General features: G+C 54.7%; 2 protein-coding genes across 16 annotated transcripts in view; one reads left to right on the top strand and one right to left on the bottom strand.

The window, feature by feature from the left end:
- Positions 1-6,620: 6,620 nt before the first annotated feature.
- Positions 6,621-11,114, top strand: LOC116817902 (uncharacterized). The gene is given in 4 exon segments (XM_032768398.2): positions 6,621-6,700; positions 8,621-8,716; positions 8,719-8,823; positions 9,247-11,114. Coding segments are annotated over 3 exon segments (1,542 nt in total). The 5' UTR covers positions 6,621-6,700; positions 8,621-8,664; the 3' UTR covers positions 10,632-11,114.
- Positions 11,115-13,650: 2,536 nt separating this feature from the next.
- Positions 13,651-15,312, bottom strand: part of PNPLA6 (patatin like domain 6, lysophospholipase) — a 66,852-nt gene continuing 65,190 nt past the window's right edge. For all 15 annotated transcript variants that reach the window (XM_032768381.2, XM_032768383.2, XM_032768388.2 and 12 more), the window contains one exon: positions 13,651-15,213. In XM_032768381.2, coding sequence (XP_032624272.1) covers positions 15,166-15,213 — 48 coding nt within the window. In that variant the 3' untranslated portion in view covers positions 13,651-15,165. The remainder of the gene's footprint in view (positions 15,214-15,312) is intronic.

Raw genomic sequence — 15,312 nt, 5'->3', positions numbered from 1 at the left:
TGTGATTGCAGAGCGTATGGCCATCTAATCTTATATAGAGATCGGGGAGATTCCGGATGACTGGAAAAAGGCTCATGTAGTGCGCAACTTGAAAAAAGGGAAGAAGGGGATCGGGAACTGCAGGCCAGTCAGCTTCACCCAGTCCTGGAAAAATCATGGAGGCGGTCCTCAAGAAATCAGTTCTGAAGCACTTGAGGAAAGGAAGTGATCAAGACAGCTTCCAGTGCAAATCACCAAAGGGCAAGTCATGCCGACATACCTAATTGGCTCTATGAGGAAAATAACTGGCTCTGTGGATGAGAGGGAAAGCAGTTGAACTTCTTATTCCTTGACTCCTACCAAGCTTTTAGATACGGTCTCCCACAGTATTCTTTGCAGCAACTTAAGAAGTATCGAGCTTGAATGAATGGATATAAGTTCGATAAGAAATGCTTAGCTAGATCGTCGGGCTAACGGGCAGTGAGTCAAGGCTCCACGTCAGTTGGCAGCCTGTATCAGCGGAGTGCCCCAGGGTCGGTCCTGGGATTGGCTTTCATACGACTCATAGACTCAATAGGTCAAAGGGACCAATTGATCATCTAGTTGACCTCCTGCACAAGGCAGGCCAAAAACCTACCATACACTTTATAAAACCAACGACATGACTGAGTTATTGAAATCGTCAAAATTCGAGATTTGAAGACCCATCCTAAGCTGCAGGGATCCACCAGCAAGCGACCATGCCATCGCTGCAGAGGAAGGCGAAAAACCTCCAGGGCCTCTGCCAATCCGCCTGGAGGAAAATCCTTCGCGCCACCCAAATATGGCGATCGCTAAACCCTGAGCATGGGGCAGACTCACCAAGCCAGCACCCAGAAAGAATCTCTGCAGTAACTCAGTTCCCATCGCCATCCCAACAGACCCTTCACAGGACATCGGCAGACTATCTGCCGATAATCAAAATCAATTGCCCAATTAAACTATCTCATCATAACATTCCTCCCATATACTTATCAGGCTATCTTAAAGCCCGAATAAGTCTTTTGGCCCCACTACTTCCATCGGAAAGGCCGTTCCAAGAACTTCACTCCCCTATGGGTTAGAACCTTCCGTCTAATTTCAACGTCTATAACCTTCTAATATCCATTTGTACCCATTCGCTCGTGCCTACATAGTACTAAACTTAAATAAATTCCTCTCCTCCCCTAACGTTAATCCCACCGATATATTTAATAGACGCAATCTCCCGGAGCCTCTTTGGCCAGGCTGAACAAGCCAAGCTCTTTGAGTCTCCTTTCATAGGCAGATTTTCCATTCCTCGGATCATCCTAGTAGCCCGTCTCTGAACCATGTTCCCAGTTTGAATTCATACTTCTTAAACATGACACCAGAACTGCAACAGATATTACCAGGTGGGGTCTCACCAGCGCCGTATATAACGGCACTAAACACCTCCTTCTACTTGCTGGAAATCCCATTCGCCGGAGCATCCTACACCGCATTTTGGCTTTTTTTAACAGCCAATCAACATTGGCGGCTCATAGTCTCCTGCTAATCAAATCAATACCCACCCAAGTCTTCTCCTCCTCCGTCGTTTCCAACTGATCGTCCCAACGTATATCTAAATTCTTATTATTAATCCTAAAGTCGCATGACCTTGCACTTTTTGCTATATAATTCATCCTATTACTTTACTCCATGTTACCAAGGGGTCCAGATTTCCTGAATAGTATCACCGGTCCTTCTCTATGTTAGCAATACCCCGCTTCGGTCATCAGCAACTTTATTAACACATTCCGCTCTTGTGCAAGGTCGTAAATAATAGGTTAAATAACGATCGGTCCCAAAAGCCGATCCTTGAGGGACCTCCGCTAGTAACCGTCCTTCAGCCTGAGCAGTTCCCGCTTGAGTCGTAGAACCCGCTGGCAGTCTCCCCCTTTACCAGTTCCCTTATCCCCTTACAACTTGTTCAATATCTTCATTAATGATCTGGAGGATGGCCATGGAACTGCACTCTCAGCAAGTTTGCCAGATGACATTAAACTGGAAGGAGTGGTAGACACGCTGGAGGGTAGGATGGACACAGAGGGAGCTGAACAATTAGAGGATTGGCAAAATAATCTGATGAGGTCCTACAAGGACAAGTGCAGAGTCTTCACTTAGGAATGAAGAATCCCATGCACGCTACAAGCACTAGGGACTGCATGGCTAACAGCACGTTCCTGCAGAAAAGGACCTAGGGGGTTAACAGTGGACGAGAAGCTGATTGTCAACCAGTTTGCCCTTGTTGCCAAAGAAGCTATGGCATTTTGGGCTGTATAAGTAGGAGCATAGCCAACAGATCGAGGGACAATAACGTCCCAACTCTAGTGAGACATTGGTGAGGCCTCATCTGAGTACTGGAGTCCATTGTTGGGCCCCACAAGTCTACAAGAGGATGTGGAATTGGAAAAGTCAGCGGAGGGCAACAAAAATGATTAGGGAGCTGGAGCCCAGGTCTTCTGATGAGAGGCTGAGGGAACTGGAATTATTTAGTCTGCAGAAGAGAAGAATGAGGGGGGGATTTGATAGCTGCTTTCAACTACCTAAAAGGGGGTTTCAAAGAGGATGAATCTAGACTGTTCTCAGTGGTAGCAGATGACAGAACAAGGAGCAATGGTCTCAAGTTGCAGTGGGGGAGGTTTAGGTTGGATATTAGGAAACACTATTTCACTAGGAGGGTGGTGAATGAAGCACTGGAATGGGTTACCTAGGGAGGTGGTGGAATCTCCTTCCTTAGAGGTTTTTAGGGTCAGGCTTGACAAAGCCCTGGCTGGGATGATTTAGTTGGTGATTGGTCCTGCTTAATTTGTCACTCTCCCATTTGGCCAGCTCCAGCTTTGTAGTTGCTTTGCTGATGCTCCTGTTTTTGCTTTACTTTGTTCTGTTTCCTTTACCCAAAATAAACAAACAGAAAATAATAAAATTGTAACCTTTCCTTTGGCAGTTCTCAGTCCCTATACTTGGGAACCACATAAGTGGTTCTGAACCAGAGGTACATGTACACTAGAGGTACGCAGAGGTCTTCCAAGGGTACATCAACACATTTAGATATTTGCCTAGTTTTACAACAGGCTACATAAAGAGCACTAGTGAAGTCAGTGCAAACTAAAATTTCATACAATAACTTGTTTATGCTGCTCTATATCGTACACTGACATGTAGGTACAACATTTCTATTCCAATTGATTTATTTTATAATTACATGGCAAAAATTAGATAGTCGGCAATTTTTCAGTACTAGTGTGCTGTGACTCTTTTGTATTTTTATGTCTGATTTTGTAAGCAAGTAGTTTTTAAGTGAGGTGAAACTTGGGGTATGCAGGACAAAACAGACTCCTGAAAGGGGTCCAGTAGTCTGGAAAGGTTGAGAGCCACTGTCTTAAACTGTTTCCCCAGTGTTTGAGCTGTAAATCACAGTTAAAATAGCAGCAGTATGTAAATCCTGCATGATTACGCCACTGTGCCACAAAAATTCTTTGGCTGCCCTCTCTGTAGCACTTTTCCATGTAACTTGAATGTAGCATTAATATTTAAAATAATGTTTCAACTATTGATTAGGTCAATAGAAAAAATCAAAATTATTTGCATAAACAGTAGCATGTATTAAAGCAAAGATGTCATGATAGCTTCAAAGCTGTCAGGATAACACACGACAGTGAGAACCATTTTGTATATTTCCACAAACATGAGAGCTGGCATTTCTATGATGGAGTTTGGGGGATGCAAAAGGAAAGGAGGTGTAGGTATTCTAGCCATACGATAGGGTTTTCCAAACTCTATTAACACATACCAAGCCACATTGCTGCTGTATGAGTCTCCCTAAACCACTAAGGATGCTAGCTGGTTTCACTTTGTGTAGTATATAGGACTAGGGTAGTACTTGTTGAAGTAGTTTGTGAGCACTCTACTGCTACGAGACAGACTCAAATTTGAAGGACTCAGAGATCCGACCCCCATAGTGATGGGATTAGGGCTAGAAGACAAAGAGTTTGTGAGCACTGTAGTGCTATTCACTGTTGTCTATATTTTAGAAGCCATCAGAAATCACTCAGAACTTCAGGATAGGTTAAACTAGACCTTGGATGTTTGCATGTAGTTAATAAAAATGGTTATTTGAGAGCCAGCTATGCTCCAGCAGCGTCTTCATGAGAATTTTGCTGCGTAACACACAACACACAACTTTAATAATGTTTTATTGTTTTTATTAACACAATGAAACAAATTTAGATAAATGTTGCCATTTTCCTGTTCTTAATTCACCAAACAACAAACTCCTTCATTTGTAACTAGTGTATAATGTCCCCGGATGGGGTGTACCAGACACTCGGAGGCCCTGCGCTGGAGGCCTTGTGGCCTTGCCACTCTCTGCCCCAGGAAAGGGCAATGGAGAGGGTCCTCCAAGCTGCCCAGAGTGACTGTGAGATACACAGCCTATCAGAAAGGAACTGAAGGGAGCAGCCAATCAAGGCCCAGCAGAGTAGTATCAGATGAGATGGAGGGCCATTATGAAATCAGTTCCTTACTAGAGTGAGAGCCATGTGATGGGCTGAGGGAGCTATCGGACCTCAGACAGAGCAGCGCTGGTGGAAGGAAGGAGCTCTGGCCTGGTTGCTGCTGGGGAAGGGATGGGGCTACTGGGAAGTGGCCCTGGGAATTAGAGCAGTGGTGTGGTGTACATAAAGAGGCAGGATGGACAACTGCTGTCTGCAGGAGTGGCGCCAGTGTTTTTGGCGCCCTAGGCGCACGGCCATTTTGCCGCCCCGCGCGCCAGTCCCGCGGCTCCGGTGGACCTGCCGCAGGCATGCCTGTGGGAGATCCACCGGAGCCACGGGACCAGCAGACCGTCCACAGGAAAGCCTGCAGCAGGTCCACCAGAGCTGCCTGCCGCCCCCCTGACAAAATGCCGCCCCCCAATAATCCTGACGCCCTAGGTGATTGCCTAGGTCGCCTAAATGGAAGCGCCGGCCCTGGCTGTCTGCAGGGGTAGTCAGTGGACCAGGGTCTTTCTCACCTACCATTAGCCACTGGGGGAAACGGCCTGGATTTTGAGATACCCCAGAGGGGAACTGAATTCTTTAGTGGCCCAGTAGGAGAGTTGGGTCATGAACTGCCCTCTGAGGACATTGCCTCTACGGGGAAGCCCTGGAGTAAGACCTGCTGTCACAGCCGAAACCACTACTAGACTAAGGGTATGTCTACACTGCGAAATTAGGTCAATTTAATAGCAGTCAGTTTTTTAGAAATCGATTTGATCCAGTCGATTGTGTGTCCTCACTAAACGCATTAAGTCATCAGAGTGCGTCCACAGTACCGAGGCTGGCGTTGACTTTTGGAGCGTTGCACTGTGGTAGCTATCCCACAGTTCCCGCAGTCTCTGCCGCCCACTGGAATTCTGGGTTGTGCTCCTAATGCCTGATGGGGCAAAAACATTGTCGTGGGTGGTTCTGGGTACATGTCATCAGGCCCCCCTCCCTTAGTAAGAGCAACAGCTGAGAATCGTTTCACACCTTTTTTCTGCACAGACACCATAGCGCAGCAAGCATGGAGCCTCTCAGGTGCGGCATACACTGCAGGATAATGTGCGGCAGTTATGACCACAGTAAACACCACGCACGTTATCCTGCAGTGTATGCAGCACCTGAACCTGCAAAAGCAGGCGAGGAGGCGACAGCAGCGCGGTGACTAGAGTGATGAGGACCTAAGCCCGAGACGGGCTTTAGGGAGAGGAAGTGCAGGCACTGTACACGCTCAACCAGGGGGTGCTCATGAGACATGAGTGCACCCCTCTACAGTGAGTGAAAACGTTATTGCTGGATTTGAAACCCACCGACTATTGCTTGTTGTTGCTTTGGACATATATATTGTGTGTTAAGGAACAAAGAAAACCCAAATTAAAAAGGGGCAAACACATCTCTCAGGCCAGAAATCAAGGTTCGGCTCTGGGAGTTGCATAGCCTGCTCTCTCCATAACACAAGAAGGGTTATGTGGGGTGCTGCTCCCCCCTGGCTGCTCTGCATTGGAGTATTGCATTAACAGGCAGTTACCAGTCCTTTGGCTTTGCAGCACAGGCCGCCCGGGACGCTGGTGACCTTGCTGAACACGGGCTCTTGCCCGGAGATATTTGGAACTAGAGGTGATTTCCATAGGAGTCGGGCCTCTCGCTGCTGCCCTGCCAGGCGGGAGGTGTCAGGAGCGAAGCCAGCCCCGCGGTTAGAGGCAGGGAGCCGTCCAGCGGCGTTGCTTCGTGTGGGCGCTAGGCGTCTCCGCTCTCCACAGAGCCGCGGCCGCCAGCGGGAGAGGCCCCTGGTCAACAGCCGAGGCCAGGCTGGAGCCGAGCGGGGTGGAGAGCGCAAGCTGCAGCCGGAGCTCGGTAACGCCCGGTCCTTCGGGGGCGGAGCGGGCAGGCGTTTGGCGCAGCAGCGGGGGCCTTTGTGCGGAGCCGGGCCGAGCGTCCGCGGCGCGGTGGGGGGCCGAAGCGGGGCAGGGCTGCGCAGCCCAGCGCTTCGAGCCTGCTCCAGTGCACTTTGGACGCTGCGGGCCAGCCGGTCCGTCCCCGCCCCCGGCTGGTTCAGCGTGGGGGGCGGGCAAGCAGCCCTCCATCAGCCAGGCCGCTGCACGGGGGGTGCACAACTGCAGGCCGCGGATCTGCCCCGCCCGCAGCCAGCTCCGGGACAGCTGGTAGGGTGTGGGGGAGGGGGTGATCCCTGTCTCTGCAGGGCGGGGCAGGATGCGATCGACTGTCGTGCTGGCAGGGGTGTGGGGGGAGAGGGTTGGCTGCTCTTTGTGCAGGGCTTTGGTGTTTGTTTGGGAGGGTGGGGGAAAGCAGTTGGGTTAGGGCTCTGGTTTGTTCGACGTAGCTTCGTCATGATTTAGGGAAAGCGTAGAGAAAGTTTTGTGGATGATACCAAGCTGGGAGGGTTGTAAATGCGTTGGAGGATAGAATTAAAATTCAAATGGTTTGGACAAACTGGAGAAATGGTCTAAAGTAAATAGATGAAATTCAATATGGGCAAATGCAAAGTGCCCGCTTAGGAAGGCACGATCAGTTGCATGCATACAAAATGGGAAATGACTGCCTAGGAAGAGTGCTGCAGAAGGGATTGGGCGGTGGGGGGGGGGGGGTGGGCAGTAGGACTCACAAGCTAAATATGAGTCAAGGATGGAACACTTGCAAAAAAAGCAAACATCGTCCTGGGCTGTATTAGCAGGAGTGTTGTAAGCAAGACTCAAGAAGTAATTACTCTGCTGTACTCCATGTTGCTATGCCCTCAGCAGGGGTATTGTGTCCAGGTCTGAACACCACCGTTCAGGAAAGATTAGGGCGAATTGGAGAAAATCCAGAGAGAAGCAATAAAAATGATTAAAGATCTAAAAAACATGACTTATGAGGGAAGATTGAAAAAACTGGGTTTGTTTAGTCTGGAGAAGAAAAGACTGAGTGGAGACATGCTAACAGTTTTAAGTACGTAAAAGGCTGTTACCAGGAGGAGGGAAGTAAATTGTTCTTCTTAACCTCTGAGGATAAAGAAGCAATGGGTTTAAATTGCAACAAGGGAGGTTTAGGTTGGACATTAGGAAAAACTTCCTGTCAGGGTGGTTAAGCATTGGAATAAATTGCCTAGAGAGGTTGTGGAATCTCCATCTCTGGAGATATTTAAGAGCAGGTTAGACAAACACCTGTCAGGGATGGTAATAATGCTTAGTCCTGCCATGAGTGCAGGGGACTGGACTAGATGACCTCCCGAGGTGCCTTTCAATTCTATGATTAGAGGGAATCGGGAGAGGTGCTGCATTGCAATGGCAGCACCAGCTAGCGATTGCTCTTTGGCCACGGTAGCACTCAGAGCCAATTGGACATCAGGCCTTATGGCACCAGGCCCTTCACAAGCACAGAACAAAGATGCTCCTTGCGCCAAGGAGTTGGGGCGCTGTCCCAGCGGCAGGAGTCCCTGGGTGTGCTGTGGAGTGAGGGGGGTTTCCTCATTAGCGTGAGGCACTTCCTCCCTAGATCGAGTCCAGGAGGGTGATGCTGTCAAATGTTTCCAGCAGGAGCACGCTCAGGGCTCTGTGGCTCAGAAGACCACAGAGCTGTTCCCTGTAGAGCTCTGATGGCCAGGCTGGGTGCTCTGAGGCTGGTTTGGGGCTCTTTCGGGAAGGCTGTGGTCTGTTTCCCCTGCAGGGCCTGAGTACGCTGTCTGCTTTGGAAAGTGCAGGAGTCTCTGCCAGCCCCTTGTGACCGAGGGGCTCGCTGGCTCTTTGCCCCATGCATTGGGGTCCCCAGCGGGGCCTTTGGCTCACGGGATGTGGGCTGAGGTAACTGGTGCTTCCCGGGCTTGCTCCTTTGCACAGAGTTGGTGTTCACCACACAGGGTGGCTTTAGCCAAGCCAGCTGTTTCCCACCAATCCCGTTCAGAGGTTCAGTCCTGGCACTGCATGGAGTCAGTTTGGTTCAAGTCTGAAGCCGGCAGGGGGCTTTTATACCCCTGTGTTAGTGAGTGGCTGTGGGGCCATGCTGGCACCATGGCTGGGGGAGCCCTTGGGGTCATCTCACCTCCACTCTGATTGTTTGTGTCTGAACTGACCCTCCTGTGTTTCTAGGGGCACTTCCTGGCTGTCCCGTCAATGCCAGCCCAGAGTGGTAGATGAATGCCAAGCTCGGCGGGTATTTACCTGGATCCCACCTGCTCTGTTCTCACTCAGCGGGCCCCAATCCCGATACTGGATGGAGCGAGGGGAAGAGGTGCAAGTCCCAGATCTCAGAAAAGGCGAGGACGATGAGAGCTGGCCTGGCCCCCAAACAGGTGAGGGATAAATAAGCCCAGCTGAGAGGGGTGGGGGCAGCTGGGATCTTCCACAGCCACCCCTGCAAGCCCTCCTGGCCCAGCTCCTCCCAGAGGTTGTCATCACCCTTTCCCTCATCTGTGTGCACCACTGCACCCATCCCACCACCTGCACTAGGGTCCCCAGAACCATATGAGAGCAAACCATATGAAAAAGCAAATAATATTTCCAGCCCACGCAGAGGCAAAGAAAGGCTTGTAAACATGAGCTGGGTGATGCGGATGCCTGCCTGAGTCTGCAGCAGCCTGAAAATCCCAGTTCGGAAACCTGCTCCAGGGAGGGGATGGGCCATGTGGGTGGTGCCTTGGGCTCTGACTGCCCTAGTTTGGGCCCTGGCCTCCTGTGAGGATGGCTTATGCCTGAATGCCCATTTGTTTCTGCAGGTGAGAGGCTGGCAAGCGTGGCTGGGGCAGTGGATGCTGCACCAGGAAGAGGCAGCAGCAGCACTAATGTGGAGCTGATGGGGGCCCCTGCTGCGGGGGCAGAGGAAGCTGTGCCAGGGGGCAGTGCTAGGGTGAAGGAGGCTGTACCGGGAGGTAGCGCTAACGCAGAGCTGGCGCCGCACAGAGACCCCACAATCAAGTGGCCCTTTAAATGCAGCGAGTGTGGGAAGAGCTTCCGGCAGAGTGCCACGCTGACAAGGCACCAGCTCCTCCATGCGAGCGAGAGGCCCTATGTCTGCACCACGTGCAGCAAAGGCTTTTGCGACCGCACGGCGCTGGCCACGCACCAGCGGGCACACACAGGTGAGCGCCCCTTCCCCTGCCTGGCGTGCGGCAAGGCCTTTGCTGGCAGCTCGGCACTGCTGGTGCATCAGCGAGTGCACACCGGTGAACGTCCCTACCGCTGTGGGGAGTGCGGGCAGAGCTTCCGGCAGAGTGCCCACCTGGCACAGCACCAGCAGGGTGCCCACATCAGCCAGCGCCCCCACGCCTGCACTCAGTGTGGCAAGAGTTTCGGGCTGCGCTCCACACTGGCACGGCACTTGCAGACACACAGTGTTGAACGCCCCTACGCCTGCCCTGACTGCCTCCGCCGCTTCCGCCAGCGAGCCCACCTGCTCCGGCACCAGCTGGCGCACACCGGTGAGCGCCCCTTCCCCTGCCCGGTCTGCGGCAAAGCCTTTGCCCTGAGTGCCACGTTGCTGCGGCACCAGTTGGTGCACACAGGCGAGCGCCCCTACCGCTGTGGGGAGTGTGGGCGCAGCTATACCCAGAGCTCCTACCTGCGCCAGCACCAGCGCAGTGCCCACGCTGGCCAGCGCCCCCACACCTGTCCTGACTGCGGCCGTGCCTTTGCTGACCGTGCCAACCTCCTGCGGCACCAACGGGGCCACACAGGCACCCGACCCCACACCTGTGCTGAGTGTGGGCGGTGCTTTGCCCAGCTGGCACACCTACGGGAGCACGGGCGCACACACAGCAGGGAGCAGCCATTCTGCTGCAGCCAGTGTGGCCAAGCCTTTGGGCACCGTTCAGCCTTGGCTGCGCACCAGCGCGCACACAGTGGAGAGCGCCCCTACCCCTGTACCCAGTGTGGGTGCCACTTTGCTCAGCTTGCCAGCCTAGTGGAGCACCGCCGGCGGCACACGGGCGAGAAACCTCACGAGTGCCCCCACTGTGGGTGCCGTTTCCGCCACCGCTCAGCCCTGCTTCGCCACCAGCGCTCCCATGCTGGGGAGCGCCCCTTCCTCTGCGGGCAGTGCGGTCGTGGCTACACCCGCAGCTCCAACCTCCTGCTGCACCAGCGGGTGCATGCTGCTGAGTGACATCCCAGCCTCCAGGACATCACTGGCATCTGGTGACTCCCCCACCCCTCATGCTGGGATGGTCCTGGCCTGGTCTGACCAGAGTCCACACTGTTGCATGGCCACTCCCCCACCCACTGCTCAGGAATGGGGGTGGCTGGGCCAGGCCTGCGTTGTCCATCCACGTACTGAGTGTGAGTGAAGCTGCTGCCAGCAATCATGGTTTCTCCAGCCCCAGGTGGCAAACATAGGGGCAGAGCTTCCTGCAGGGTGGGGCCCTGCTCAGGGGTGGGGCTCGGAATGGGGGCTGTGCCCAGGCAGTGCCAGACTCCATTTTCTCCCCTTTTGCTGGCTGGTGCTGCCCAGGCTGCCACTCCAACATCCTGGGCCCTGCATGCGGCTCAACCAAGCCAAAATCTGCCCTGCAAGCGGGGTGGGGGCGCAGCTTCTAGTGAATTTTCTAAAATGTTTTGTTACAAAGTGAAAATAAACGTGTCAGATTCCCAGGAGCGCTGTGTAGTGTCTGCAGTGGGCAGGCACTGGGCCCCGTGGCCTAACTGCACCAAGCGCCCCGGAGGGGAATACCAGCTGGGCACAGGCACCCAGTGTTGCTATGGCTTCATTCGTGCTGCGGCATCCTGGCTCCATTTTGGAGAAATGTCTCTTTGGGGGCTTTTGTTGCCACCACGTTGTGGGTGAACACGGGCAGTGCCACCTCCCTGGTCCACACCAGTCACTCTGAGAGGAGCCAGCTGCCTCCCTCAGTTCAGCAGGGCATAATCCTTTGCAATGTCAGCAACTATTTCACTTCCCAGCCTCTCAGCACCGCAGCTGAAGGTTTCTGTTCAGCTTGCAGTCCCAATGCGGCCCTCTCTTCCAGCCCAGCTTCTCTGGCCGCCAGGTGGGACGGGGCTAGGCTGGCTCTGGTCACAGTCCTTCTGTGCTGTGAGACCAGCCTGCATGAGGACACCATCATCAGCTGCCTATGGAAATCACTAGCACGCTGTGGCCCTGAGCAGGCTCTGCATTTCCTCTGCCTGGAAGTGTCTAAGGCCACGTCTATACGACGCGCCATTTCGGCGCGTTAAAATCGAGAGCTCGGAGTTCGATATATCGCGTCTCGTCTAGACGGGGATATATCAAACCCAGAGCGCGCTTACATCGATTCCGGAACTCCACCAAAACAAACGGAGTTCCGGATTCGACATGGCGAGCCGCGCACATCGATTCGGCGCGGTGAAGACGGGTGAGTAACTCGATTTTAGATATTCGATTTCAGCTACGCTATTCTCGTAGCTGAAATTGCGTATCTAAAATCGATTTTCACACGTCGTGTAGATGGGGCCTAAAGCTGCTGCAGAACAGCCTGCAGCAGGCCTCGGTACTCAGGGCCTTGCTTATGGTCCCAGAGTTTCAGATCAGCTTCACGACTCATCTGCCACCTGTGGGGTGAGACATGGCTGCAGCAGCATGGCCAGGCAGTCAGTGCGGAGTGGCAGATACGGCCTGGTGTCAGCAATGCCAGCCGACAATGAGCAGAGGGGAGATGGCTTCAGGCCAGAGGAGTCTGTGCCCAGGTCTGGTGGAGAGGGGCAGCAACTGGGTCTTGGCTTTCCTAGGAGCCCCAGCTCCTCATAGTTCCAGCTCCCTAGACCTGAACACTCCCTGCTAGGCAGCAGGCGAAGGGCACCAGCTCTGCTGCATGCTACTGTGGGCCTGGTCACTGGCAGCAGGCACCCTGGCCGTTAACCCCTGGAGTATCAATTCCCGGTGATGGGGCCTGCATGCTACATAGGTTCCTTGGCCTTGGATTTAGGGTAAGCATCAGGGGTGCCCAGCTGAGGGGTCTCTCTCTGCTAGGGGGCTGGTGCCTGGGGGAGGGGGCTCTTGGGAGTTGCAGTAAGGGGGGAACCCTGAGTTTGGGTCTCTGGGCAGGCCTGAGCTTTGCCATATAGTGGAGGCTTCCTAGAGCAAAGCCAGGGGGCAGGGCCTGGACTCCCGCTGGCCCCTGCTGGGAGCCAGACTGGGCCACATTTCCTGGGCCAGAGGGAGGCCCTTAGAGCAGGTGGGAGGTGCCGCTGCAAAGGCGGGAGGGCATGAGTGCAGTGAGCCAAGGGCAGTAACTGGGGAGCAGCTGACAGGAGAGCCAGGCCACGCAGCAGATGGTGGTGTGGGGCCTGCTCAGCCATGGCCACCTGCCCACCAGGGGGCTGCAATGTCTCCTGGCTGCTACTAGACCAAGGTTAATTGCAGAAGCTGGTGCCACATGGATCCTGGTCCTTGGGTTGGGAAGTGACAGTGATTGCTTGGCCAGCAGATCTCATCGAAGAGCCTGTGCTGATGTGCACCCCCTGAGCTGCAGCTGGGCCCAGGCCAGGGCATCCTGCAGCTAGAGCTGGCCCTAGGGCCAAAGCCATCTACAGGAGCAGCCCCCAGGACTTTGCTGGGAATTCAGGCCTGGGGACTGGGGCTCCCCAGCTGGGAGCAGTTCTAGTGTTGGGGACGGGGGGAGGGGGGGCTAGATTCAGGCTGCAGGGCCCATGGGAGCTGCAGCCAGGTGGGCACAGTGGAAGAGGAGGAATCCCACACTTCATGGATCTGCTGGGGACTGATTCTGTACCACAGGGGGATGGGAGGGAGAAGGGCATAAGCAGGTGCAGAGCCTGCCCTGGAGAGCATAGGAGCTAGGCCCCAGTGCAGCATGGAGGATGGAGTTGGAGCCTCCTCTGATCTCACCAGGCAGCTTCCCCTGCAGTGAGTTGGGGGGCCAGGCCCACCCGAGTTTCCTAAATGCTGGATCCCACAAGGGGAAGGGAACTGTGCATGGCTCAGTGGGCACACAGCTTGGCAGGGGCTGCACCCACCACCCCAGCAGCAGTGGTTCTGCAGGCTGCCCAGAGTAGGGGCAGTAGCTCTTGAGAGCTTTGTTTTCTCCTGCAGAAGCCAGTCTGGGCTGTGAGTTGGGGTCAGCAGAGCCACAAACCCACTCTCATTATTCCCAAACACCTCCCCAGTGGTTGATCAGAGAGTTGGCCAAGAGTGACTGTCAGCCCTGGCCAGTGGAAGTTTTTATTCTGGCAGGATAGGCAGACCCCCCCGCCCCCCCCAGCCATGCAGCCACAAGCAGGTTTCTTTTAAATAAAAAATAACAAAATCGCAGTGCCCAGGCCTCTCTGTGCTAGCCTCTGATGCCCTCCGCCCCCGCAGCTCCCACCCCCCGCAATAACTTAACAAAAATACATAGCATCTAGGGTTATATTGCTCCCACCCTGGCCGCAGCTGGGATGTGGGGGCTCCATGACAGTGATGAGGTACCTGGAGGGAGGTGCAAACAGCATCCTAGCAGCTCAGCCAGGAGTGTGTGTGTGCGTGTGCCCAGGAACTTAGGGGGAGGGGGGGGGTGTTCATGTCTGCTGAGCCCAGGATTTGCTTCCCTGGGAAAAAGGGCTGCCCCAGGAATAGCAGCCTGACCTGGCAGAGTTACACGCAGCCAGGGAGCAAGGCTCTGGCCTAAATCACCCACCCATGAGTCCCCTGGCTTCCCCTATAGGCCAGGCAAGCTGGGGCTATAGCAGGCCCTGCTGATCCCTGACTCTGAGTGCAGGGCCCAGCCCTGCCCCCCAGAAAGCCCAGGCCCTCTGTAGGGGTGGCAGGTGGGGCTGGGAAGAAGCAGCTGCAGGAGAGATGCTAAGGGGAATGTCCCATAGCAGCAATGTGGAGGAGGCTAAGAGGAGATGACACTGCCTCTATACACAGTGCATTAGGGGAGGAGGGAGAGGCAGTGTTTTCACCAAAGCACTCAGCCTGGGTGGGGGGACACAGGACTCCCAGGTTCTGGGCTCAGTGCAGTGTTCAGGACCCCAGGTGGAGATCTAAGGGAAGAGAAGCTAGCAGAAGCTGGGGCTGGACCCAGAAGGGCTTGAGGGCATCTACCTCACCCCCACAGGCACCTCATCTTGGGAACCTCCCTCACCTGAGTGGGTCATGCAGCAGCACATGGCCAGGAGCTGAGCCCTGGCCCCTAGCAAGGAGTGTGCAGACACAGGGCCATGGGATGTGTGTGTGTGTAGTGGGGAGGGGGCTGGAGTAGTCCTCCCCCAGCATCCTGCCCTCATCCCCACCCCCTACCAGAGGAGGCTGTGGCACTGGGCCCTGCTGTCCCTGGAGCAATGCAGGGCCTTGGAGCGAGCAGCAGCCTGTAGCTGATACAGCAGGTAGCTGTGAGTGCCCCTGGACCTGCAGCAGCACTGGCCTGGGTTATGTACTGGCTGGTGGAGGGGGCTGGGCCCAGTAGCCGCCACTCCACCCTGAGGTGAGCCCGGACCAGGCTTCACTGCACACCGGGAGATGTAGAAGGGCTGCTGACCCCAGCAGAACCCTGGCCATTAACCGAGTGGAACCAGGCTGGCCTCCGGACTCCAGTAGCAGATGCAGGCCAGGGGATCCAGTGCAGGATGGGCTCCAGTGCCCCAGCCACATGCAGCCTGCAGTCTCCAAGTGCCAGCCCTGGGCCTGCAGGCTCCATCCGTCCCAGTCCAGGAGCAGGCGGTTGGGCTCACTCCTGGGGCAGGGACTTGCGGTGCCGCAGACTCTTCTCCTCATCCTGGAAGGAGAAGACACCGTGTGATAGCACAGACCCAGCCCTCGGGGAGAATGGGGCCCAGCCAGCCACCAAGGGGCAGGAGGGGGCAGCAGTGCTGCT

This window comes from Chelonoidis abingdonii, chromosome 26 (assembly GCF_003597395.2).
Source record: "Chelonoidis abingdonii isolate Lonesome George chromosome 26, CheloAbing_2.0, whole genome shotgun sequence".
Classification (NCBI taxonomy): domain Eukaryota; kingdom Metazoa; phylum Chordata; order Testudines; family Testudinidae; genus Chelonoidis; species Chelonoidis abingdonii.
This window is presented reverse-complemented; position numbering and strand designations above follow the sequence as displayed.